This window comes from Bos indicus, chromosome 4 (assembly GCF_029378745.1).
Source record: "Bos indicus isolate NIAB-ARS_2022 breed Sahiwal x Tharparkar chromosome 4, NIAB-ARS_B.indTharparkar_mat_pri_1.0, whole genome shotgun sequence".
Classification (NCBI taxonomy): domain Eukaryota; kingdom Metazoa; phylum Chordata; class Mammalia; order Artiodactyla; family Bovidae; genus Bos; species Bos indicus.
In genome coordinates, this window is record NC_091763.1 from 56,664,841 (window position 1) to 56,689,311 (window position 24,471).

The window sequence follows — 24,471 nt, forward strand, 5'->3', positions numbered from 1 at the left end:
GTCAGCAAAGGATACATTGATTTCTAATTATTTCTTCAAAGTCTTGTAATTATTTATTGAAATATGACCATGATTATTTCTCCACAGGCTGGTACAGAGGATTTGCCTTAAAAAACCCAAATATCAAGGTAAAAATAATTGCTTTTAACTGGAATTATGGGATTTTTAAGAAAGACAGTTATTTACTTTATTTCATTATACAATTGAAATTACAGTTGGGACTCTTAGTTGAAATACTAAACGGCAATACAGATTTTCATAATTTTGGAAATTCCTTTGAACTTGGATTATACTTAAGACACACTATTCAAATGATAATCCTGTGTAGCTCTTGAAATTTATACTGAGAGGACCTTAATAAGCTCATTATATATAAACAAAATCTTTTTGAAGTGTGAGTTTTGCAGAGAGCTAAATTAAAATTCAGGCAGCAGAAATATATATTCCAAAAGAAATAATGAATAGAGGTATTTAATCTTTGTTTTCTGTGATATCATTTGTGAAAGTTGATGTGGAGAGTGGTTTATTTTAGGTATGTTATGAGTCCCTTTAGGTGTGAGGAGGTGAAATGTGGGAGAATCAAATTATAAAGAGTCCGTCTTTCTTACCATTCCAGACAAAAACTAAGACTCATTATCAGTTATATATTTATATAAATCCTGAGGAATTATAGTAGGAAGTAATATGAGTTTTCTTTTACCTTTCCTTTGTGCAGTTTATGATGTTAACACTAATCCTTACTTCTATATTTTTCAACTTTGTTCCTATCTTCCCATCTTTACCCATGCTACCCACATTCACTAATATTTTCTTACATGCCATGTTCATTTTTTGGTTTAATTCTGGTTTTCTAAGGATTGTAGATAAGAAAGTGTGTCACTTCTCATTTCCAAAATATGTTATCTAATCTATTTTGCCTGCATTTCTGTTTAAGTATACCTTTTTTCCTGGATCATCCAACTGTGTTAATTACTTTATTTCATTTATTTTAGGTCATTCTAAAGGATAGTCTATACTTTAGCTCTCATTTAAAGTTATTTTTGGACATCTGCGGGCACATGCATATGTAACTTCAATATTTTTCATTTAGAACATACTTTAAAAAGTGTTAAGATTTTTTGCTTCTATTTCTCTTCTAAAGAACCTCAATTTCTGACTTCTTGTTAATTCCAATAATTACTCTAATTTGCTATTCCTACCATATTGAGGTAAATTTAAATTCCAAAGGAAAAAAATGGTGTTTTTTTTTTTTTTAAAAACCTATGCCTATTTACTACTGTTGTATATACAGAGCTTGCTAGTTAAATTTTATGTTATCCTTGGACCCACAGTGGTGATAATGTATTCAAATGACATTTGTTTTTCCTAAATATTTAATTGAATTTTCCCTTTAATTGTACATAAAAAATCATTCAGAGAATATTGTCATTTAATGGATAATAAAATTGCTCTTTTTAAAATTTTTTTTTCAATTTCTCATTTAGAACAAAGGAACCATTTCCTTGCCCTAGCCTTTCCCTACAATAAAGAGCTTTAAGCTGGCTTGTCTTCTTTTGTTTAATTTTTGTTCCATCAGAATGGCAGCCCGGTGATGATTTGCTGCTATGTTTTCATTAAGGATCATTCTTAAACATGTAATATACGTACTGTTTCTAAATTCATAGTAGTGGTATTTTTTTAGTATGTATTTTCAAATAGACACATGAATAGTTTGAAGAGAAGAAAAAGAACTACAACCAAAATAAGCAAACTAAAACCCCTTTTTTCAAAACTGCAATATTAAAAAAATTTATTTAACATGCTTTCCATATAGAACTCTTGAAAATACAAAAAATTTCTGTTATATAGAATATATTTTTGAGTGGGATTTAATGTTTTGATTATCTCTAAAGTATCTCTAAATTTGTAAACTGATAAATATTCAAAATAAAATTACTGGTTCTAAGCTACAGTGGATTTCACCTAGAGAATGTGTTAGAGATTTCATCTTCCTGGTATTGTTATAGTTGTGTGGTGATATTTTATATATATGACTTCTAAAATTTATTCTGCTGTAATAGACATAACCTTCACATTTTCTCTTCCAGGGTATATTTCCTTCCAGCTACGTTCACTTGAAAAATGCCTGTGTAAAGAACAAAGGGTAAGAAATAAATTTTATTGATGGAGAGTTTTCACACAATCATTGCCTATTTTGGAATTTGAAAGACTTATTGTCTTGAAAAAATGAATCGATTCTTGCCATTGTTTGTGTTGTTAGATAAAAGACAGATGACATTAAGGCAGTTTGTGGAGAAAATGAAAGAACCACATCTGTATGTTGGACAGCAGTACAATCTAGGGCACTGGAGGTCTCTCATTGCCTGGAAATTGTGGAATCTACCTAATCTTAAACAAAAGGAGTTGGTTCTTCTTGGTTTCCTGTTGTGTAGGGAAGCAAGCAGTCATAGCCATCACATGCTGAGTCATATCTCAACCCAGGAATTTCCTAGATTCACTACTGATCATAAGTAGCTGAGTCTGCCATTATTTTCCTAATTGGGCTTAAAAACATATCCTTGTGTGTTATTGTTATTATTCAGTCGCTAAGTCCTGTCTGACTCTTTGAAACCCCATGAACTGCAGTGCGCCAGGCTCCTCTGTCTCCCATGATCTCCCAGAGTTTGCTCAAATTCATGTCCATTGAGTGGGTGATGTTATCCAACCATCTCATCCTCTGCCAACCCCTTCTCCTTTTGTCTTCAGTCTCTCCCAGAATCAGGGTCTTTTCCCATGAGTCGTCTCTTGACATCAGGTAGCCAAAGTATTGGAGCTTCAGCTGATGCTGAGCTTCAGCATCAGTCCTTCCAATGAATATTCAGGGTTGATTTCCCTTAAGATGGACTGGTCTGATCTCCTTGTAGTCCAAGGGACTCTCAAGAGCCTTCTCCATCACCACGATTCCAAAGCATCAGTTCTTCAGTGCTCAGTCTTCTTTATGGCCCAACTCTCACAACCATACATCACTACTGGAAAAACCACAGCTTTGACTTCTGTTGGCAAAGTGACATCTCTGCTTTTTAATATACTGTCTAAGTTTGTCACAACTTTCCTTCCAAGGATCAAGCATCTCTTAATGGGTCCAGTCACTGTCTGCAGTGATTTTGGAGCCCCCCAAAATATAATCTGTCACTGTTTCCAGTTTTTCTCCATCTATTTGCCATGAAGTGATGGGACCAGTGTTGAGTTTTAAGCCAGCATTTTCATTCTCCTCTTTCACTCTTATCAAGAAACTCTTTCGTTCCTCTTCACTTTCTTCCATTAGAATGGTATCATCTACATATCTGAGGTTGTTGATATTTCTCCTGGCAGGCTTGATTCCAGCTTGTGACTCATCCAGCCTGGCATTTTGCTTGATGTACTTTGCATATAAGTTAAACAAGCAGGGTGACAATATACATCCTTGAGGTACTCTTTTCCCCATTTTGAACCAGTCCATTGTTCTATGTCAGGTTCTAACTGTTGCTTCTTGACCTGCATATAGGTTTCTCAGGAGACAGGCACGGTGGTCGGGTATTCCCATCTCTTGAAGAATTTTCCACAGTTCGCTGTGATCCACACAGTCAAAGGCTTTAGTGTAGTCAGTGAGGCAGACAATGTTTTTCTGGAATTCTCTTGCTTTCTCTGTGATCCAGTGAATGTTGACAATTTGATCTCTGGTTCCTCTCTCTGCCTTTTCTAAACCCATCTTGTACATCTGGAAGTTCTCAATGCACATACTACTGAAGTCTAGCTTGAAGGATTTTGAATATAACCTTGCTAGCATGTAAAATAAGTGCAATTGTCTGGTAGTTTAAACATTCTTTGCCACTGCCCTTCTTTGGGTTTTGAATGAAAACTGACCATTTTTAGTCCTGTGGCCACTGCTGAGTTTTCCAAATTTGCTAACATATAAGTGCAGCACTCTAACAGCATCATCTTTTAGGATTTGAAATAGCTCAATTGGAATTCTATCATCTCTACTAGCTCTGCTTATAGTAATACTTCCTAAGGCCCACTTAACTTCACATTCCAGGATGTCTGGCTTTAGGTGAGTGACGATACCATCATGGTTATCCTAGTCATTAAGACCTTTTTTGATAGTAGTAGTAGTCAGTCAGTTCAGTTGCTCAGTCGTGTCCGACTCTTTGCGACCCCATGAACTTAAAGTATTAGATTGAAAATATATTTCTAATACTAATAATTGCCACTACTATTAACTCTTTTAATGAATGTGTGTCCTTCAGAAATGTTGTGCAGATATAACCCACCAGAAGTGAGTCAAGCAGAGTTATCAGTCCTTTTGGAGTTCTCCAACCAGTGTCTATCCAGCCCTCCTCAAGTAAACCAAGGGACCGTCCAGAAAACACATGCTTACTCTTTGTTCTGACCTTTCTGGCCTAGTGATCTGGGTCTTTCTACCCTGTCCCTTAAAGGAACCACCTGGGCCAACCCCTGCAGCCAGTCTCTTTGCTGCCTTTGCCCCAAACCCAACCCTGATCCTAAAAACCCTCCAGAGCAGAGAGCCACCCTGCCCCCATCCTACATGTAGACTGACGAAGAGAAAATAGACAGCATGCTAGCAAAGATGATGTCAAGCATCCCTCGTGTAGTTTAAGTCCTCCCTCTCTGAAAATGTGTTGTGGTGGGACATAGTTTTAATTGAAATAAGTACCTTGTTTGTTTGTCCTGGTCAGTAACTGGCAGGCATGAATATCTGGCTCCCTTGATTCTGAAGAAGTTTAAAGATGGATAAAATTGTCTCAAAATTTGGTCCTGTTAGTTTAAGACTTGGTGTGGGTTCGACACCTGACACAGGGCATGATGAGCATTATACAGCAAGAGAACCTCAGGGTAGAACCAAAGTTTATTTTCTTAAATAAAAAAAAGTTAGAATTGATGGAGACTTTAGGTTCTAGGACCGTTAACTGGAAGAAAAACTTTAACCTGAAAACATTCGAGAACATGTATTGCCAGATGATTGCTTTCCCAGAGAGCAATCTCTTTAGGCTTTTGATGTTGCCTGTCTTATTTTAAGGGGATTAGCAGACTGATGGCCCACCAGGACAAAATAACTGCAATGTACATCTCAGAATAACTCAACAGAATATAATTTCAGGGGCAGCTACTTATGCCAGACCGTTTGAATGTTGATTTTGGTATAATTAAGAGGAAACAGCTGCCTCACCAAAAATGGCAATTTTGTGCTTCTTAAAAATGTACATTTTGGTTGAGCAAACCCCAGACCAACTTCCCACAGACTAAATTGCCTTTATATTCTTTCCTGGGTCTCAGAGCAGTGCAAAACTGATGGGGGTGCGAGGTGGGGGTCCTTTAATTATAGTTTGTGAATGGTGAGGTCACTTCTTTGTAGTTTAATTCTTGCTGTGGGCATGTCAGTTTTTAAATGTTAAGTAGGTTGTTGAGTTTTCTTGGGAATTCATTGTTCCTGCCCAGACTTTGTGTTCTATCATTTTATAATGTCTGTCTCTAAATACTCATCATTTAAATTGCAACAGCTGCTTGAAAAGCAAAATAAATGCACTACCATTTGAAAATGTCAATTATGTAGACTTGATAAAAGGTTCTGTATATGTCAAAGTTCATATATTACTGTTTACTTTTATTTCTGGTTTTACATCTTCAACTATGTTTAAGCTCTAGAAAGAAGTAAAATATTCACAGGGTATTTTAGCAGCAGTATGAAATGAGGCTTTGTTGGTGAAGAAATCAAGGCAAGATTTTAATTCCCATACTTGCCGAGAAAACTTTACAAAAGACAATTATGTACACTTTGGACTTAACATCAAGAAGGAACACATAACAGTTAATAGCCTCATGATAAGAAATAAAAATTTCCCTTGATCATCTGCTGAACACTGAATATTGTCCTTAGAAAAAGATACTCAAATGAAGAAGATAATCCCCCTCAGTATAGTCAATTAGCATTCTTTTGGGAAGTAGAATTAAAGGCACTTACCCATTTTAACCTGCACAGAAATGAAGAATTTAGAAAAAAGAAATGAGAGATGAAAAAATAAAGGTTATTATATGTCAAACATAGGATGCAGAAGACAAATTCAATCTGGTTTTTTCTCTCCATCTCCTTATATATATTCTCAACATCAGGACCACCATAGATACCCTGCTAATATTGGTATGAATATTTTCCAAGTATAGTTTCTGACACACAGAAAAGAAATAGAAGGAATATATTGCCCTAATCATGGAGAGGAGCATTCTGCAATGGATATTCAAATACCTGTGATGTCTTCTGAGATGCGTGACAACATTACTGATACCAGTAATCGTTTTTCATGGTCCTGTTTGGAAGTAATAAAAATGAGGTGTTAATGAGATCAAGTGAGTATTCAGTCAGTACCTCAGTGTCTAGTTGTTTATAATACTGAGTGAGTTTGGCTGTTTGCGGCCATCATATCACGATCATTGAATGAGCCTTTCACTTTCTTTGAGCCCAATGGCCATAGCGCTTGGAAGGCAAGAGCCATCTCACAGTCTAGATGGCCTGGTAACCTCAGGTTACATACAAGGACTTTTGGGCTTGGAGAATTTGAGTGAGTTGCTGTTCAGAGATCAGACTGTGCCTGGAGCACAACCTCACTGGTAGTGTTGCTTCACCACACTGCTTAAACTTTGATCTAGGTGAAGTGCTTGGTCATTCTGGTGTTGTCCTGCCATAACCCACATCACATTCCTCACACAAGTTCATATTCAGATCCTGGTTTCTGTTTGCAGAACCAAAAATAACTAGGCAGCTTCCTTTCCTAGTTGGTCTTTTAGAATATTTAAAAGATTACTGTCTATGTCATTTGCATATATACTTGTTGTTCAATTTCACAGACAATTTGAAATGGTTATTCCCACTGAAGACTCTGTGATCACAGAAATGACATCAACATTAAGAGACTGGGGAACTATGTGGAAACAACTCTATGTGGTACGTAACTTTTTAATGGTATCGTTTTTTCAGTAGAGAATTGTTTCAAGAAATATCTAAACAGGGGTGAGTGTCAACTAATATTTGAGAACCTGCTGTAAGTCACTCCCACTCCTCCGGGAATCAGGGATAGAGAGCTTAATACAACATAGTCTGACTTTTATTCCTGTGTCCATCCAGCATGGATTTTCTAAGTTCTTTTTCAAGCTGTATGAAAGTAAAAAATTACTTTCCTGGCATCTAATCAAATAGGATCATTTACATGGAACCTAGATTTAGGCTTTCTGAATAATTTTAATTGTCACAGAGAAATAAGCTTTTTTTCAATATAATTTTCATAATGGTGACATTCAATTATATTCTAATTCTCTGTACATTGCTCAGGTATACTAAAAATGATAGGCTATTTAGAATCAATGAGAAGATTCTAGAACTACAAGAGAAAGGAATGTTTCTTGGGAAAAAAAGGAGTCAGTGTTTTGGGTATATACGTATATATATGGCTTTCCAGGTGGTGCTAGTGGTAAAGAACCTGCTTGCCAGTGCAGGAGACATGAAAGTTGCAGCTTCGATCCCTGTGTCAGAAAGATCCCCTGGAGGAGGGCGTGGCAATCCACTCCAGTAGTCTTGCCTGAAGAATGCCATGGACAGAGGAGCCTGGCAGGCTACAATTCACAGGGTCACAAACAGTCGAACACGACTGAAGCAACTTAGCACGCACACGAACACGTACCTATTTACATATTATACTTACTGAGAACCTTCTGTGTTGCAAACCCTGTAAGAACTACTCTATATGTAGTATCTTATTTAAGCCTTACAACCACTCAAGGAAATAAAGACTATGATCATCCCTAGCTTACAAATGAAGAAAATGAGAGTGAAGTACTTACTGGAGGCCAAGCAGTTGAAAAATGACTATGACTAAGCTGGGATTCACATGTAAATCTAGCGCCCTCACTGAACCACTGTCTGGGGAATTGGGGGTGATGTTTGGGGAAAGATGAGTTTATTTCTTCTTTGATTTTCAAAGGAATTTAGAGAACAGCTTAGTCATTTGAAGGGATGTGCTCAAAATACAAAGGTGTACTTATCCTGACAACTTGATTTGAAATAGCCTGTCAAAGAGAAGAATCCAAATTAGTGAGGGACATGGACAAAGAATGACCATTTTTATTTTCCGCTCCATAGAAAATGCAATAGAATATTTCATTGAGGCAAGAAAATCTTTAAAAGTCACTAATAAAAACCCATTTGATGTTGGATTTCTCTGACCATGCCCTCCCGGAGCTGGTGGCTTTAGGGCTCACTACTAAAATCCACAAGATAATCTTAGATGAAACGCGGCATCTAGACTTTGCTGGGGTGCAGTAAATGCGCTGTCAGGATAACTGAACTTGGGCTCTGGGCTGGGAGAGTACAAAGGAAATGCAGATCTCCTTAGATTTTAAACATTTGTCTTGGAAAGAATAAAATCCAAGTATTATTTCACTTAATATTGCACGACATTAAGATGAAAATTAAAACTGAAATGTGCAAATTGCTGCATCCTAAATACCCACCATAAAGATAATGACAATGTAAGTGTGAACCATTAATTGAGCTAAAGCATGAGCACTTTCCCTTTTATGTAGCTGCTAGTGAGAATCAAAGTTGAATTCCTCTTGATTCTGCCTTATCTAGCTATTTTTACCTGCTTTTGAGGCTGCGAGCATCTATTTTGGGGACTACTTGATTGGCTTGAAAATCTACGTGTTGTAAGCTCTTAGAGTAACTTCCTCACCTCCTACCATCCTGAGTGATGGAGATAAATGATTATTTCAAAGTTTCTTTGAAGACTAGAATAATAGTTCTCTTAGGAACAAATATAAAATTTAACCTGGAGATACTAGATTTTTAACCTTGAGAATTTGGCTGACTTGGGTCTGTTGGACCTTTTGGTTTTTCTTTTCTTAATATAAATGTTTTTGTTAAATGTTTTGGTTCAAGTTCATGCATAAGTGTATCGGGATGCTGTCCATGGTCTTCCCTAATAGCTTTAAGGTGCCTAGCGTCTCCACTGGAAGGTGTTTGATGAGCTACTCATATGTTGTCAGTGGTAACCAGTATATGAGATATACTTTATTTTAATATAATGTAGAACATTTAGAATTAAAAAAAAAACACATGGTAGATGCTCAAGAAGTGCTATTTGCTTTTTTCAGTACATTGGTCATGGTCTAAATAATGTCCTTTAAAGTATCACTTAATAAAATAGCAGTAACAACTAAAACTGTAGGTGAAATACAGGTCATCTTCTCCCAAGTACCTTTGTGCAGGCCTTCAGCAGGGTATTGCACAGCTCTCTTCCCTGCATCTTTACCAGGTAGTTTTTATTCTCAAATCTCATCAGAGATAATCTATCTAGGGTCACAAGCTAAGTAGGAAAACCTGGCTGTAAATTGTCTGCTGCTCCAAAATTTATATTATTTCCATCTTGAGGCAAATCAAAACTTGCTCATTCTCTATAATGCTAAAATACTTATAGTTCATTTTTTGTAGATAAATGCTGCAGAAGTTTTCTGATATATTGTAAAAATGGTCATGTATTTTTCTATTTTAAGTGTTTAATATTGTACCCTGCCTCTTTCATTGAACATTAAATTAAAAGCATTTTTCATGTTTCCTGAAGAGTCTTCATAACTATCCATTTTTTTAACATCTAGTTTTTAAAGAGGCGTCATTTTCTGACTAGCTATCAAAACAGTTATGTACTGTTTTCATGCATTACTGGGGAGGGTGCTGCAGTATGTCACTGTTCTGGCCACCCCTTTCTGAAAGGGAGAGCAGACCGACTGGTTTTTTTTTTTGTGAATCCAACTTCTTCTCAGCTCAGTGTGCTCTTGAACTTAAGTGCTAGAGGTGACATTATTAGGAAATCAAGCCCATCCCTCTGGACAACATCAGAACAACTTCCCCAAAAGCAAGACAGGTGCCCTTCACATGGTGGTGGTCATGTTAAGCAGGAGTTGGCTGTCTCCCTGCCACATGAGATTTGGCTTGTATTATATCTTCCTTAGGTAAGTAATTTCTTTGACTACTTGAGTGGACTCTTCCTTCTGCCCATGGAGTTCCTCTAGTTTCTTTTGAGTTTCAATTTTTAAATTAATTTTAATTGAAGTATAGTTGATTTGCAATGTGTTAGTTTTAGGTGAAGATCAGAGTGGTTCAGTTATACATATACATATATATATATATATATATATGTGTTTGTGTGTGTCTGTATATATGTATGTGTATATATGAAAGTGAAACTGTTAGTTGCTCAGTCATGTCCAACTCTTTGTAACCCCTTGGACTGTAGCCCACCAAGCTCCTCTGTCCATGGAATTCTCCAGGCAAGAATACTGGAATGGGTTGCCATCCCCTTCTCCAGGGGATCTTCCTGACCCAGGAATGGAACCCAGGTCTCCCACATTGCAGGCAGATTCTTTACCATTTGAGCCCATCAGGGAAGTTTGTGTGTATGTGTGTGTATTATTTTCAGATTATTTTTCACTATAGATTATTATAAGATACTAAACATAGTTTGTGCACTATACAGCTATAGTTCCCTATGCTGCACAGTTCCCTTATTGTTTATCTGTTTTATATATAGTAGTATGTGTCTGCTATCCCCAAACTCCTCATTTACCCACGCTTTCCCCTTTGATAACAGTGTTTGTTTTCTATGTCTGTGTCTTTCTGTTTTATAAATAAGTTCATTTGTATCATTTTTTTAGATTCAATGTATGATTGATATCATATGATATTTGTCTTCATCTGGCTTCCTTCCCTTAATATGATAATCCCTAGGTCCGTTCTCAAGTTTTTCTTGATCTCCCCTGCTTATTCTCTTATATGATCTAAACAGACTGCACCTCTCAAGATTCCCTAAAGTGAAAGTGAAAGTGAAGTCGCTCAGTCGTGTCCGACTCATCGCGACCCCGTGGACTGTAGCCCACCAGGCTCCTCTGTCCATGGGATTCTCCAGGCAAGAATACTGGAGTGGGTTGCCATTTCCTTCTCCAGGGGATCTTCCCAACCCAGGGATCAAACTTAGGTCTCCTGCATTGCAGGCAGACACTTTAACCTCTGAGCCACCAGGGAAGCCCAAAGCTCCTTGAAATCAAGGTGTTTCTTCCTTCATTCTCCAGCTGCTGGGACTACACAGGGCAGTCTCAGCCACTGTGGTTGGAACTCACATCAGGTGAAGAACACAGGCATTGACCAGTGACTTACAGTAGTATTGCATTACAGCACTCTTGTAATGACTTGTATGGGAGTGTATAACATGAGGAAAGAGTGAGAGGTCGTAGAAGAACAGGCTCAAGAGAGTGCTATAGGAGTTGAGAGCAAGATTACGTCTAGCTCAGAGAATAAGGGATGGTGTCATGGAGAATGTTTCTTGCTCAACTGGCACATTGTCTAACCTACTCAGTTCCCCAGAACACTTCTAGTCACCAAGCATCAATGAAGCAGAAGATCCATCTCCACTTTTTTTTTTTCCCTAAAGAATGTTATGACCCAGAGGGATGATATGGGGAGGGAGGTGGGACGGGGGTTCAGGATGGGGAACACGTGTACACCTGTGGCGGATGCATGTTGATGTATGGCAAAACCAATACAATATTGTAAAGTAAAAAAAAAATGTTATGACTAGACAGAATTTGGTATTTTTGGCAGCTTATCTCTGTAGAGGACTTCTGGTAAATGATAATCTCAATACTTTCATACCATTATTCATATAGCCTATTAATAGTTTTCATAGAAAGTGAAAGCATAGCTTGTGCTTAAGAAAGATGAAGAGTTAATGAAAGGTGAAATACTTACCAAAGGCTTACCCTAAATATCTGTGGGTAAGAGACATACACCTAGATTTTGATAAAGATTCAGTATTTATTAAAGGATCTGGATTTAAGTTTATAAGTTTATTCTGGATCAAAAGTGTAATGATAACACCACTAGTAACACCTGATACTTACATGGTATTTATTGTGGGTCAAACATCGTTCTCAGAGTTTTAATATACAAAGTCATCAATCTTCATAACAAGCCTGTGAGATAAGTCCTATGATAGCCACTCTGCAGATAGGAAAACAAGCTCCATGAGGTTGATACATTGCCACAGGTGTTTAGCCAGTGAAGGGCCAAATTAGAATGCAGAGTGAGGTAGTTCATGTTTCAAGTCTGTGCTCTTAATCACTGTCTTATCTGGCTCTCTTCACAAATGTTATCTCTAATAACCTTCCATGTGCGTGTTTCACAGATGACAAAAGCCATACTCAAAGCCTATAAAACTAGTTAAGTGGCAAAACCAAGATTTGAAGCCAGGAGTTGAACCAATCTTCTTTCCAACTAATCGTCCTCGCTTGATGAATTTCACAAGAGGTTAGCTTGAATTTACCCGAAAATTTAATAAGTTAGAAAGAAAACATTTTTTTAAAGTCTAAATACTGGCCAGATGCTAGCAGTGAAAATTTATCAATGAATGAGCGTTAGAGTCCTATATGTACCCAGCTTCTGATGGGAAACAGTAAAGCATCAAGACCAACACACAAGAAGTAATTCAAAAATAAGATTTTCCTTTGAATTGGCTTTCATTACATGCAGCCATACTTCAGAGAAGGGAGAAAAGCATGTGAGCAAGAGCTGTCAGGGACGATTTCCTGAGGCAGGTGGAAGTCAGCTGTAGCCTTGAAGGACAGTAGAATTGGAGGGAGCTAAAGAAAGAGACGGAGAAGGCGATGGCACCCCACTCCAGTACTCTTGCCTGGAAAATCCCATGGACGGGGGAGCCTGGTAGGCTGTAGTCCAGGGGGTCGCTAGGAGTCGGACACAACTGAGCGACTTCACTTTCACTTTTTACTTTCATGCATTGGAGAAGGAAATGGCAACCCGCTCCAGTGTTCTTGCTTGGAGAATCCCAGGGACAGGGGAGCCTGGTGGGCTGCCATCTATGGGGTCGCACAGAGTCGGACATGACTGAAGTGACTTAGCAGCAGCAAAGAAAGAGAGGATTTGAGGTGGAAAGGGAAGTAGAGAATGTGAAGTCAGAGATCAGGCCAAACTCAGGTGTGGAGATGTCATCAGGATCTTGTGATATGATGTGTGTTTTGGGGAGCCTGAGAAGCGAAGTTGGATTTGGATTCTTGAGCAGGAGAGCAGCATTGTGAAACAGGATGAAAGGGTGTAGGGAAGTGAGTACGTTTTAGGACCCGAGGAGAGAGTTAATGCAAAGTCTGTCTTCAGAGTGCCCAGCACATAGAGGGTAAATGGGACTCGCCCTCTGCTCTCTGTGGTTACCCCGTGTCCAGTGTCTGACTGCTGAATCTCCACATTTGCGTGTTTCCTAGAGAAATGAAGGTGATCTCTTCCACCGCCTGTGGCATATCATGAATGAAATCCTGGATCTGCGGCGGCAGGTGTTGGTGGGGCACCTCACCCATGACCGGATGAAAGACGTGAAGCGCCACATCACCGCCCGCCTGGACTGGGGCAACGAGTGAGTACCCGCCACCGCAGGGATGAGCTCTGGTGGGTGCACACGAGGGTGTGACTGCAACAGAGGTGTGAGCCACCGTGTGCTCATATCTCTGGAAAACACCAGAGGAAGCTTTTCCAGTTTTCTCCTTTGGGGGGCTTAGTGCAGACTGTCACTGATAGAGCTGACAACCGCATCTTCTAGGGCTGGTATGGGTCCCAGGATGTTGTCAGTTCTCAACTGCCCTGTGTGGTCTGACAGTGGGCACATGCTCAGGAAATACAAAATGTTCACTGGGGTCAGTCAGATATGTAACTTCCACTGAGAGTATTACTACTGTGTGCTCAGTCGTGTCTGACTCTTTGCAACCCCATGGACTGAAGCCCACCAGGCTTCCCTGTCCATGGACTTTTCCAGGCAAGAATACTGGAGTGGATTGCCATTTCCTTCTCCACATTGTTTCAAAAAGGCTTTAGGTTTGACATGCATTTTTCTTTCTAAATACATCCCTCTTTTCTGTTGTAGTAATAGATTGTTGATGTTATGTGGAGGGAGATAGCTTCTGTTAAAAGTCTTAGGGGCAGGTATCCTGGGTGGTGGTGGGGAAAGGGTGAGGGGTGGCTTTCCTTACTGCCCTGATTCTGCCTGTGCATATGTGTTAGTGTCTTTTGAGGAGCTGCTTGGGAAAACTTGATAAAAAACTGATCTTGACCAAGATTTGCTCTTAAAAAAAAAAGAAAAAAGACATAACTGACTAATCTAAAATACTAACCAAGTACTTTAAATACTAAATCTAGTAATTTAAAGCAGTGATTGAGGCTGATATTGTGCTAAATATGAATGTTAATGTATTGGTGAGAAATTAGAATAAGCCAACTTAGACTATGATGTTAGGCTTATGGGGGCTCAAGCGTAGGAAGATAAGTGGTCCCTTGGTATCCTATAAGGTCATGGCCTCCCTCTCTCCCCAAGTCCCCATTCACTGTTTGAACCTTCAGAGCATCTTCAGTTCAGTTGCTCAGTTGTGTCTGACTCTTTGCGACACCATGAACCACAGCAAGCCAGGCCTCCCTGTCCATCACCAACTCCTAGAGTTTACACAAACCCATATCCATCCAGTCGGTGATGCCATCCAGCCATCTCATCCTCTGTCGTCCCCTTCTCCTCCTGCACCCAATCCCTCCCAGCATCAGAGTCTTTTCCAATGAGTCAACTCTTCGCACGAGTTGGCCAAAGTACTGGAGTTTCAGCTTCAACATCAGTCCTTCCAATGAACTGATATCCTTTAGAATGGACTGGTTGGATCTCCCTGCAGCCCAAGAGACTCTCAAGAGTCTTCTCCAACACCAGAGTTCAAAAGCACCAATTCTTCAGCGCTCAGCTTTCTTTATAGTCCAGCTCTCACATTCATACATGACCACTGGAAAAACCATAGCCTTGACTAGATGGACCTTTATTGACAAAGTAACATCTAGTCTTTTTAATATGCTGTCTAGGTTGGTCAAAACTTTCCTTCCAAGGAGTAAGTGTTTTTTCATTTCATGGCTGCATTTACCATCTGTAGTGATTTTGGAGCCCCAAAAAATAAAGTCTGACACTCTTTCCACTGATTCCCCATCTATTTCCCATGAAGTGATGGGACCAGAATCATGATGCCATGATTCAGTTTTCCTAATGTTGAGCTTTAAGCCAACTTTTTCACTCTCCTCTTTCACTTTCATCAGCAGGCTCTTTAGTTCCTCTTCACTTTCTGCCATAAGGGTGGGGTCATCTGCGTATCTGAGGTTATTGATGTTTCTCCCAGCAATCTTGATTCCGGCTTGTGTTTCTTCCAGTCCAGCGTTTCTCATGATGTACTCTGCATAGAAGTTAAATAAGCAGGGTGACAATATACAGCCTTGACATAGTCCTTTTCCTATTTGGAACCAGTTGTTGTTCAATGTCCAGTTCTAACTGTTGCTTTCTAACCTGCATACAGGTTTCTCAAGAGGCAGCTCAGGTGGTCTGGTATTCCTATCTGTTTCAGAATTTTCCACAATTTATTGTGATCCACACAGTTTATTGTGATCCTGTGTTGATCAGAGCATCTTAGAGCAACAGAAAAAAAGAAAAGCAGATAGGAAAGAAGAAGGCAGTAAAAGATACCACAGATGATTTTGCCTCTTACTGAATCTGGAAAAACCAATTTGAAATCAAGAGTAATGCTTCCTTTAAGTGTAGGATGTCACTTTATCAAAAGGCAGTTTTGATTCCTGCTAACATATATACTACAGGAGTGAAGTATATAACACATTTTAAACCTCTATCTTGTCCAGAGTCCTTCTGTTATTTCGCTGAGTGAGCTGTGCCATTCATCCTTTTATAGACAGTCAAGAGAGCAGCCCTAATTCATTAATCTTGGGGAGATTCATTCCTTGTGGGGAATCAAGGGCAGGGGTGGAATACAGCAAGACACTGAACTGGAAATTCTCCTCTTTTAAGATGTGAGGCAAATTCCTGAGCCCTCCTTGACTTCAGTTTCTTTGCTTGTCGCTTGTCAAAGGAATAAGTTGAGCCAGAAGAGATCTAAGGCCTCGTCCACTCCAGACCAATGTGATTCACAGCACGGAGCGCTTCCTGAGAGATGGGATATGCCAGCCATGTGCAGGGAGCCTCCAGTCTCACTGTGTGTAATGGTGTGGCCCTTTGAGGGGTAGATCTGAAGACTGTTTGACCATGACTTAGGCTGCCCATCTTTCATGTTTTGAATGTTTTTGAATGTTTTTCCTTTTTGTTTTGAAAAAAACTTGGTTGTCTGAATCATGTTGGGCCTTAGTCATCATGCCAGTCCTCCTTTAAAAGACTAGTTTGTAAATAGGAAGAAAGTTGGATGAAGTTAGCTTATCAAAAATAGCTTAGAAATACAGAGCAGGCAAGAAGATGATACTTTTTCAGTTTTAGGAAGGAAGATAATGACATAAGGAAGGGAAAAGAGGGAAAAACATTAATTATGACTGAATCATGGCTCAGTTTTGACTCATGTAAGTTCCAGCTTATGCTTTGGGCAATTCTATGGCTAATTTATGGTAAGTTGGTAAAACATGGATGTATGAAAATGAGCAATATAATTTATTTAGATCATCCTCAAATTCATGCATTTTCAGAGGTCTGATTTTGCTTTCTTTGAGTTTGACAACTTATTTAAAATGTCTTACAGTTTACAGATTGTGCATTTACTGTATTCCTTTAAATATAGTTTTCTTACTGAAAGGGAAAACAAAAGTGGAGGAAGCTTGGGAGAAGGAGGAGATAGTCATCTCATTCCCTATCAGGGCCATCAGAAGAAGTGTTCTTGCCTGAAAGCCTCAAACAGAGTTACAACAATGGCATTCTCCATTCTCCATAGAGCCCTGTGCTGTCCTCTGACTTTCCTGTGATGATGCTGGTGGAGGGAGAATCAATTCATTCTTCCTTCCTGATGCCCCAGAGCAGTTCAGTGACTGTGTTAGCATAAAACCAACCTCTGGTGCCAGGTCAAATCCTCAAGGCCAGGCTTCCCTCTCCTCAACTCTGTGTTCTAGAACAAAATGATGTCTATGTCTAGTTTCCAGGCCAGCACAATGAGGAAGGGTTTCTGTGGTAATAGTTTGCAGGGTGCTAAAGGCTCCCCACTCTGTAGAACCAAGGCCCCCAGTGGCAAAAGCACTGCACCAAGAGGGCCGGCCCATCCCCACCCCATCCCTGTTTCCTCGCCTTTGTAATCTTCTGTTTCTCAAGTTATACCCAGTGTTCAGCCTCCTTACTTAGTCCGAGCACTGCAAAGGGTTAATATAAGGTAAAGAGTTTGGGTGAGAGAAGCACAAAGGGTGATGTATTGAATGTTTTTTAGAGTGATACAGTAAAGATAATTATTTTAAATATATTCTGTTGAGGTGACTTTTCTTCCAAACATTTGCAATTTGTTCTCTAGACAACTGGGACTGGACCTGGTGCCTAGGAAAGAGTATGCGATGGTGGATCCAGAGGACATCAGCATTACTGAGCTCTACCGATTGGTAGGTATAGCAATCTGTGGCTCACAGTCTCACTGCTGATTTTCTGGTTTCCATGACACTTTTCATACTTGCTTGATTTTGTAAGAACAGGATGTTCCAGGTTTAATTTGGAGCAAGTAAAGAGAATTGAGAGCTGAGGTGACCCTGCCCCAAGTACAAAACTGAGATAATTTACCTGTCTCAGAATTACCTGACATTCCTACTGAGTCCTCAACTCCCAGGTACTAGGAAGTAAAGCCAAAGAAGTTTTAGGTTCTTTTCCTAAATCTCTGTACTTTGCCTGGACTAGTGAAATGCTCACAAGTTGTATATTTATCTGTCATGTATCAAGACATTGTTGTGTTTCCAGTTAGTGCTCATCAGCGTGTTAACTCCCTTCCATCCCATCTTATCACTACATGCACAGACTCCTGAAAGGGTCTCCTCCTTGGTCTCCAAATGCTGGTCTTAGCCCCCATCTCTCCGAGACCATTTCTGAGTACTGAAGCTTATTAATAATCATAAGATATTTGGTCATATCGCCCACCACGACACCACCCATGACTTGAGTTTTTACCTAGTTACATGATAGGTTACAGTCTAGTTGTTTACTTGGCATCTAGGTTCCCTGAATGATCCATCTGTCTTGTATTTTGCCTCCTATTCTTAATATTTGTATACAGTTTACCTAATCTCTTGTTATTCCCTGGTGGGGTGATGTTTCAGTCGCTGTCATCTTTCACTCTTGCAACCCCAGGCTCTGTAGTCTGCCAGGGCTCCTCTGTCCATGGGATGTCCCAGATAAGAATACTGGAATGGGTTGCTATTTCCTCTCTATGGTCTTCCTGACCCAGGGATCAGACCTGGGTCTTATTCATTGCAGTGGGTTCTTTACCAACTGAGCCACCAGGGAAGTCCCTGTTATTCACTAAGCTCTTTTAAAACCTCAAATCAAAGAAAATTGTGGCTGGAAAGACATTCAGTCATCATCCCAGGTGTAATTTTGCTTTGCTTTAGTTACTGCTGTATCTTTCCATAATGTTCCAAGGAGGAATGACTGTGGTCAATAGTGGATTCCTTTTGGAAGATCCTGCCTCTTTGGAGGTAGCTTCCCAAATTTATAACATTCTTCATAGAATCGCAGATTATTCTTGACCTGAGATTATCTGAAAAACATGAGAAAAAAATCATTCGTAAATCCAATATGCATATGTCTCATTTGATAAAGTGATTTTTAATACCACATTCAGTTTTTTTTCCTTTGTCATCAATCTGTTCAGATTATTTAACGCTCATTATGTCAGCTGGAATAAATTCTTTTTCTGTGAAGAATTTCCTTTACATTGAGCTTCTTGAGAGTGGTGTTCCATGCTGCACCCCTCTGTGATATTAGTGCTAAGTGGAGTGTCAAGTACAGAGCCAAAACACAGTTAAAGAGTGGTTGGAGGGAGGAGGGCAGAGATGATTAAAAGTAAAGTTTAAAGTCATCACTAAGTCTTAGCTTATGTGTGTGTGTGTGTATATATATGTGTGTGTGTGTGTGTGTGTGTGTAACAAAATCACTAGAATTTGTCAGACACATCCTCTAATGGGATATTTTTATTATAGTTTATTTAACTATTGGGCATCAAATTTTGTCTCTCACTTTTGTTTTAATTTCTCAATCAATCTGAAGTTTCTTCAGAGTGAGCACCATGTCTTACCTCCCTTTGTTATGTCTGAAATCATCTCGTACAGTGCTTTGCACTCAGTAAGCAATCACTTAATGGTTTTGAAGTCATTATGATATTATGAGAAGACCATGGCTGTAGATCAAAAAAACTAGATTTGAATTTCATCTCTTCCTTCTACCAGCTCTCTGATCTTGGACTTATTGCTCAATGTTTCAGAGCTTCAGTTTCTTCATTTATTAAATGAAGAAATCATTCTTATCATGTTTGTTTGGGAGATTAAATAAGACATGCATGTGAACTGCCTTTCCTTGACAGATAACATTTGCAAAGCACCTAAGCATTCAGTCAGTCTTCATTCTTTTCTCATCTTTATTTCATCCTTGTTAGAAAGGCATGGTGGCAAGAATAATTATTACCTTACGTGCTGTGTCTTTGGGGCTTCCCTGGTAGCTCAGCTGGTAAAGAACCCACCTGCAGTGCAAGAGACCCCACTTCAATTCCTGGGTTGGGAAGATCCACTGGAGAAGGGATAGGCTACCCACTCCAGTATTCTTGGGCTTCCCTGGTGGCTCAGCTAGTAAAGAATCAGCCTGCAATGCATGAGGCTGGGATTGATCCCTGGACTGGGAAGATCTCCTGGAGAAGAGAATTCCATGGACTGTATAGGCCATGGGGTCACAGAGAGTCAGACATGACTGAGTGAATTTTACTGTGCTACTTCTTAAAATTAGATTTGACTGCGTTCAATGAAATAAATAATAGAAGCTTAGACATGATAGAAATTTATTTCTCTTTGACAGTATACAAGCCCAGGCAGCAGGTCTTGGGCTTGTTTGTGGATTCATGATGTCAGAAGCAAAAAAAGGATCCTTTATCCAGGATGCTTCATAGTACAACATGGCTGCAAGAACTCTAGCCATTACATTGCTCTCCAACAGCAGGAAGGAGAATGATTTCTTTCAGTTGACTCAGCTACTTTATGAGCCCTTTTGGAAACCCCACACAATACTTGCCGTTATATTTCTTTGGCTAGGGCATGATCACATCCCCATATTTAGTTAGGGATGTCAGATATTTCATAACCAACTAACAGTATCTGACAAAAATATGTTTTATTTTCCCAAGTTTGATTTTGTATGTATGTAATTTTATCTATCTGCTTTTTACTTAATGTCATCTATAGGATGAGAAATTTATTTCGTCTCTTTGGACATTCCAATTTCTTAGTTGTGGCTGCTGGGAGTGTTATGTTGATAGGATTCTGGGGTCTCATCTGGGCTGTGATGACTGACAGATGATAAGGATTTTTTTTTTTTTTTTTGTATTTTATAGCTCAGAACTTAGTTCACAGTCTTCATTTGTCAGAAACATTGTGATTTTAAATGAAATTGGGACAGTACTCCAGGAAACCTCGAATAATTATAAACTTCAGAAGGACATGTTTTTTCTCTAAGGCAGCTTCAAGTTCCTGTTTATGTCCTGGTGCAGCAGTAATCAGGTTGTCTGTAGCACTGGCCCTTTTCTCTATGTAAACATGACTGACTGTGCTGACTTCATCTAGGAGAGTGGGCAGGCACCACCACCAAATCCCGTGTGGCTGGGGGTGGGGTAGTGATTTATTGTCACTCATGCATCAAGGATCCTGTCATGGAGGTAAAATGCGCCAACACAGGACATTGGATTAATTGTTGCTACTTCTCTTCTTTTGCTGTGTCTTTGCCATGTCATATTTGAAACACAGGTGTTTGCATCTTACTAATTCCATATTGCATCATTAGAAAAAAAAAGAAAGTCTTGTTTTCGGTTTTTTGATAGCCTTGTTAGCAGATCTTTCTCACCTAATCTAAGCAGCGAAATGTGCTAAGCCTCACAGTGTTAACATATGTCCACTTGGTTTACTGCCAATGACCAGAGCTTGATCCTTCGGTAAATAAAAGAAGACCTTATTGGCTGGATTCTCTAGTTAATTTGTGCATAAGGAGAATCTTTTTAGGAAACTTTCTTTGTTTTTGTAAGATCACGTTAGCAGCTTGCTGTGTGATCCTTAGTGGGTAGGCCAGTGGTTATCGAACATAGAGTCCATTTGGCAATGTCTGTAGACAAGTTTTGATTGTCACAATTGGGGATGGTGTGGAGCAGGGGGTCAGGAGAGGTGCTATTGGCATCTGGTGGGTACATGCCAGAAGATGGTAAACGTCCCACAAAGCTCTCACAACACAGAATACCAGCCCCAATTATCAGTAGTGCTGAAGGTGAGAACCCTGGTGTATATAGACAGTTCACCCAGTAATTGATGCATTGGTGAGCATCAAAAATTTGTATCACTTTATTAAGTCTTTGGAATACATCTCTTTCTTTCCCCAAAGGTCTAGTTAAAATGTAATTACATTTAGAGTAACTGCTAAGTGCCTTTATAACTGTAAATTATTTCAGAGATAGATTTGTCTATTTCAGAGACAGAGCTTTGTTTCTGTGTTTTAACTATCAAATCATAGCTCTTGAAGTATGGACTTGCCTTTTTCATTTTGCTGTTGTAATAATATCTTCACAGAGATATTTTTAGCACTTCTCCAAAGTAGTAAATTACCAAAAGATAAACAAGTCCTCATAACCTACTCAAGTTCAAATCCATCTTAGGCTTGGAAACATTATAGGTGAGGGAAGAGAGGTAATTTCAGAGACCAAATGTTTCAAGGCAGTAATTATACAAAAGATGTAACAATACATTTTTCAATCTGCTAGGATTTGCATCTCTCTTCGCGTGATCTCAATCAGTGATTCTCAGCCCTCACTGCACATTAGAATCACCTGGGGAGCTTTTAAAACTTCTCCTCTCTGGACCCCCACCCCCTGGAAATTCTAATTTAATTGTTCTGGGATAAGACCTGGACATAAGTATTTTTTAAAAGCTCTCTTGGTGATTCTAAAGTGCAGCCAAGGTTGAGAACCACTGATCTAGATATATTGGATTCTCTGCATGAGTAAGGGAGCTAATTCTTCCGTTCAGTGTTTAGTGAATGTCATGATGGATGCTGGGAACTTTGCACTGTTTGAAGTAAAGAACATACATCTCCTAGTTCTTATATCTGTTTTTCCAGCTCTAACCTTTAGTAGTTACTCATTTCTTCATAGAAGTTTGTGCTTTGTTACCCTGAACTTTTAAGTAAATCAGTAAATAAATTAGCAATTTCAGAAAATAAAAACTACTTGAGAAACTAAAGAGATGGAGTTTTATGAATGTATGATGCTTCCTTTGCCCTGTTATAAAGAATATTTAAAGTGAAAAATAGAGCAACCATCATAGAAAAAAGAATTGTGCTCTTTTTCTCTACAGGAAGCTTTTTCTGGTAATTATGGCCAACACATACCACAATGTTGACTTCCACTTTAAAAGAAAATGCACTTACTCCTCACTTTTACAGAGGCGTGTTCAGTGTACCTGTTGAGTATACAACAATTATAGATATATTAATTGCATTTTTTAAGCTACTTACTTTTCAAGTGGTTCAGATTAAATGATAAAAGCATGAAAAAAAATTCTGGTGATTTTATGTTGTTGCATTTATAACTGTAAATGTAAATAGCATTTTTTGCATTCAAATCTTGGTTAGTTAATCATTAGTGTTTGAACTATACTTAGAAACATTAAAAGGTGGCTGAGGTAGACATAGAGTTTTGTACCTTAACTTCAAGCAAAGATATGACTCCTTTGAAGTTAAGCACCAAGCTTTTTCTTTCCGTCTTTCTTTTTCTCTTCCTTCCTTTCTTTCAATTGTCAAGTGATCCACAAGAAGTGCCCTCTTTAGTAGTCCGTTATGAAAGCAGTAATCTTCCAGGTCTTAGAACCTGTTCTGTTAGTACACCACCTTTCTATATGTTTTTCCTGTGCTCTCACCCTGGGCCAGTTCTGCTCAGTGTGGTCCAAGAGCTGGCTGAATCATGAACTGTTTGTAACTGATCCAAGTAGAAAAATGGTGAGGAAATGTACAGAAGCCTTTATGACGTTTTGACATTGCCATGGCATTTTGATTGTATTTTATGAAAATATCAACCTGCAGTAGATTAGAGGGGAAAACAGCCTGGTCCTTGACTGCAGGTAATTTGAGAAGCACTATCTAGATGGTTCATAATTCCTTCTCACCCTTTAGCTCTTAAAGTGTTGCTTTCCCAAGATGCCTTCTCTGACTGCTCGGACACAAGTCAGATCCTCCATTCATCATAGTTGCAGTTTTCTATCTGCGTGTGGGACAGTTTTGTTGATAGCTGTTGCCCCTAGTAGAAAAGCTCCACAAGGGCATAGGCTATTTCTGTGTTTACCCATCATCACATTCCCAGTGCTGGGCATGTTATAGACACATAACAAACATGCTAATAAATGATCATTTCCATGTTCTCACCCCTGGAACCCTGGGTGGTTCCTTTCCTTCCTTAGCATGTGGGAACTCTTACTTCTGGTCCCACCTCTCACGTGTAGCCCAGGCTAGCTGTATTAAAAGAGAAACTAGAGATGGACACAGAGACTATTCCTGCCTTTAGACACTCACTGAGTTTTGTAGGTCTGCCTCCCTGTATCTCCACATCAGGTTAGAAGCATTTTCATGTTCTAATGGTTGAATATCATTTGCCACTGCCTGTCTTGGAAAACTACCAAAACTTTGGTATAATTTAAAAGAACTTTTAATTATGAGAAAAGTGAAATCATAGCTACATTAACTCCTATCAGTGAAATGATCAGTTAGATTTTTAATTTAGTCTGATGTTTTAAAAGATGACCAATAATTTGTTCTCACTCTGGGAGTTGACAAGGGACCAGTAGAATCCTTTGCATTTCACACTGTCTGTGAGTTGGTATCATTTTAATGTTAATAATTAAGAAACAAATCTTCTTAAAGCAGGATTCTTGATGGTCTGCAGACTTCAGTAGAAGTTGAAAGAAAATTTGGAATTTAACATCCAACTGGATACCAAATCCATAGCCAAAAAAATAGCACAGGACGTTATGATCACACCATAGCTAACTAGTTTGTTGGGTTCTGTTGTTTCCCTTGGTCTACACTGATCTTGTTTTTGGGTGGGTGTCATACAGATGGAGCATCGACATCGGAAGAAAGATACCCCGGTGCAGGCCAGCAGTCACCACCTCTTTGTGCAGATGAAGAGTCTCATGTGTTCCAACCTGGGAGAGGAGCTTGAGGTCATCTTTTCACTGTTTGACAGTAAAGAGAATCGGCCGATCAGGTAAATGCATGTGGAGGTATGACTTGAATTTCTTAATGGTGGAGTGGTGGGTGTCTGCAACTGGCAAAC

At 39.1% G+C, this 24,471-nt stretch overlaps 1 protein-coding gene across 3 annotated transcripts in view; it reads left to right on the plus strand.

The window, feature by feature from the left end:
• DOCK4 (dedicator of cytokinesis 4) overlaps positions 1-24,471 on the plus strand; it is a 477,852-nt gene that overhangs the window by 201,117 nt on the left and 252,264 nt on the right. For all 3 annotated transcript variants that reach the window (XM_070787253.1, XM_070787255.1, XM_070787254.1), the window contains exons 3-8: positions 88-128; positions 2,088-2,143; positions 6,880-6,976; positions 13,351-13,499; positions 17,428-17,512; positions 24,251-24,402. In XM_070787253.1, the coding sequence (XP_070643354.1) occupies positions 88-128; positions 2,088-2,143; positions 6,880-6,976; positions 13,351-13,499; positions 17,428-17,512; positions 24,251-24,402 (580 nt within the window). The remainder of the gene's footprint in view (positions 1-87; positions 129-2,087; positions 2,144-6,879; positions 6,977-13,350; positions 13,500-17,427; positions 17,513-24,250; positions 24,403-24,471) is intronic.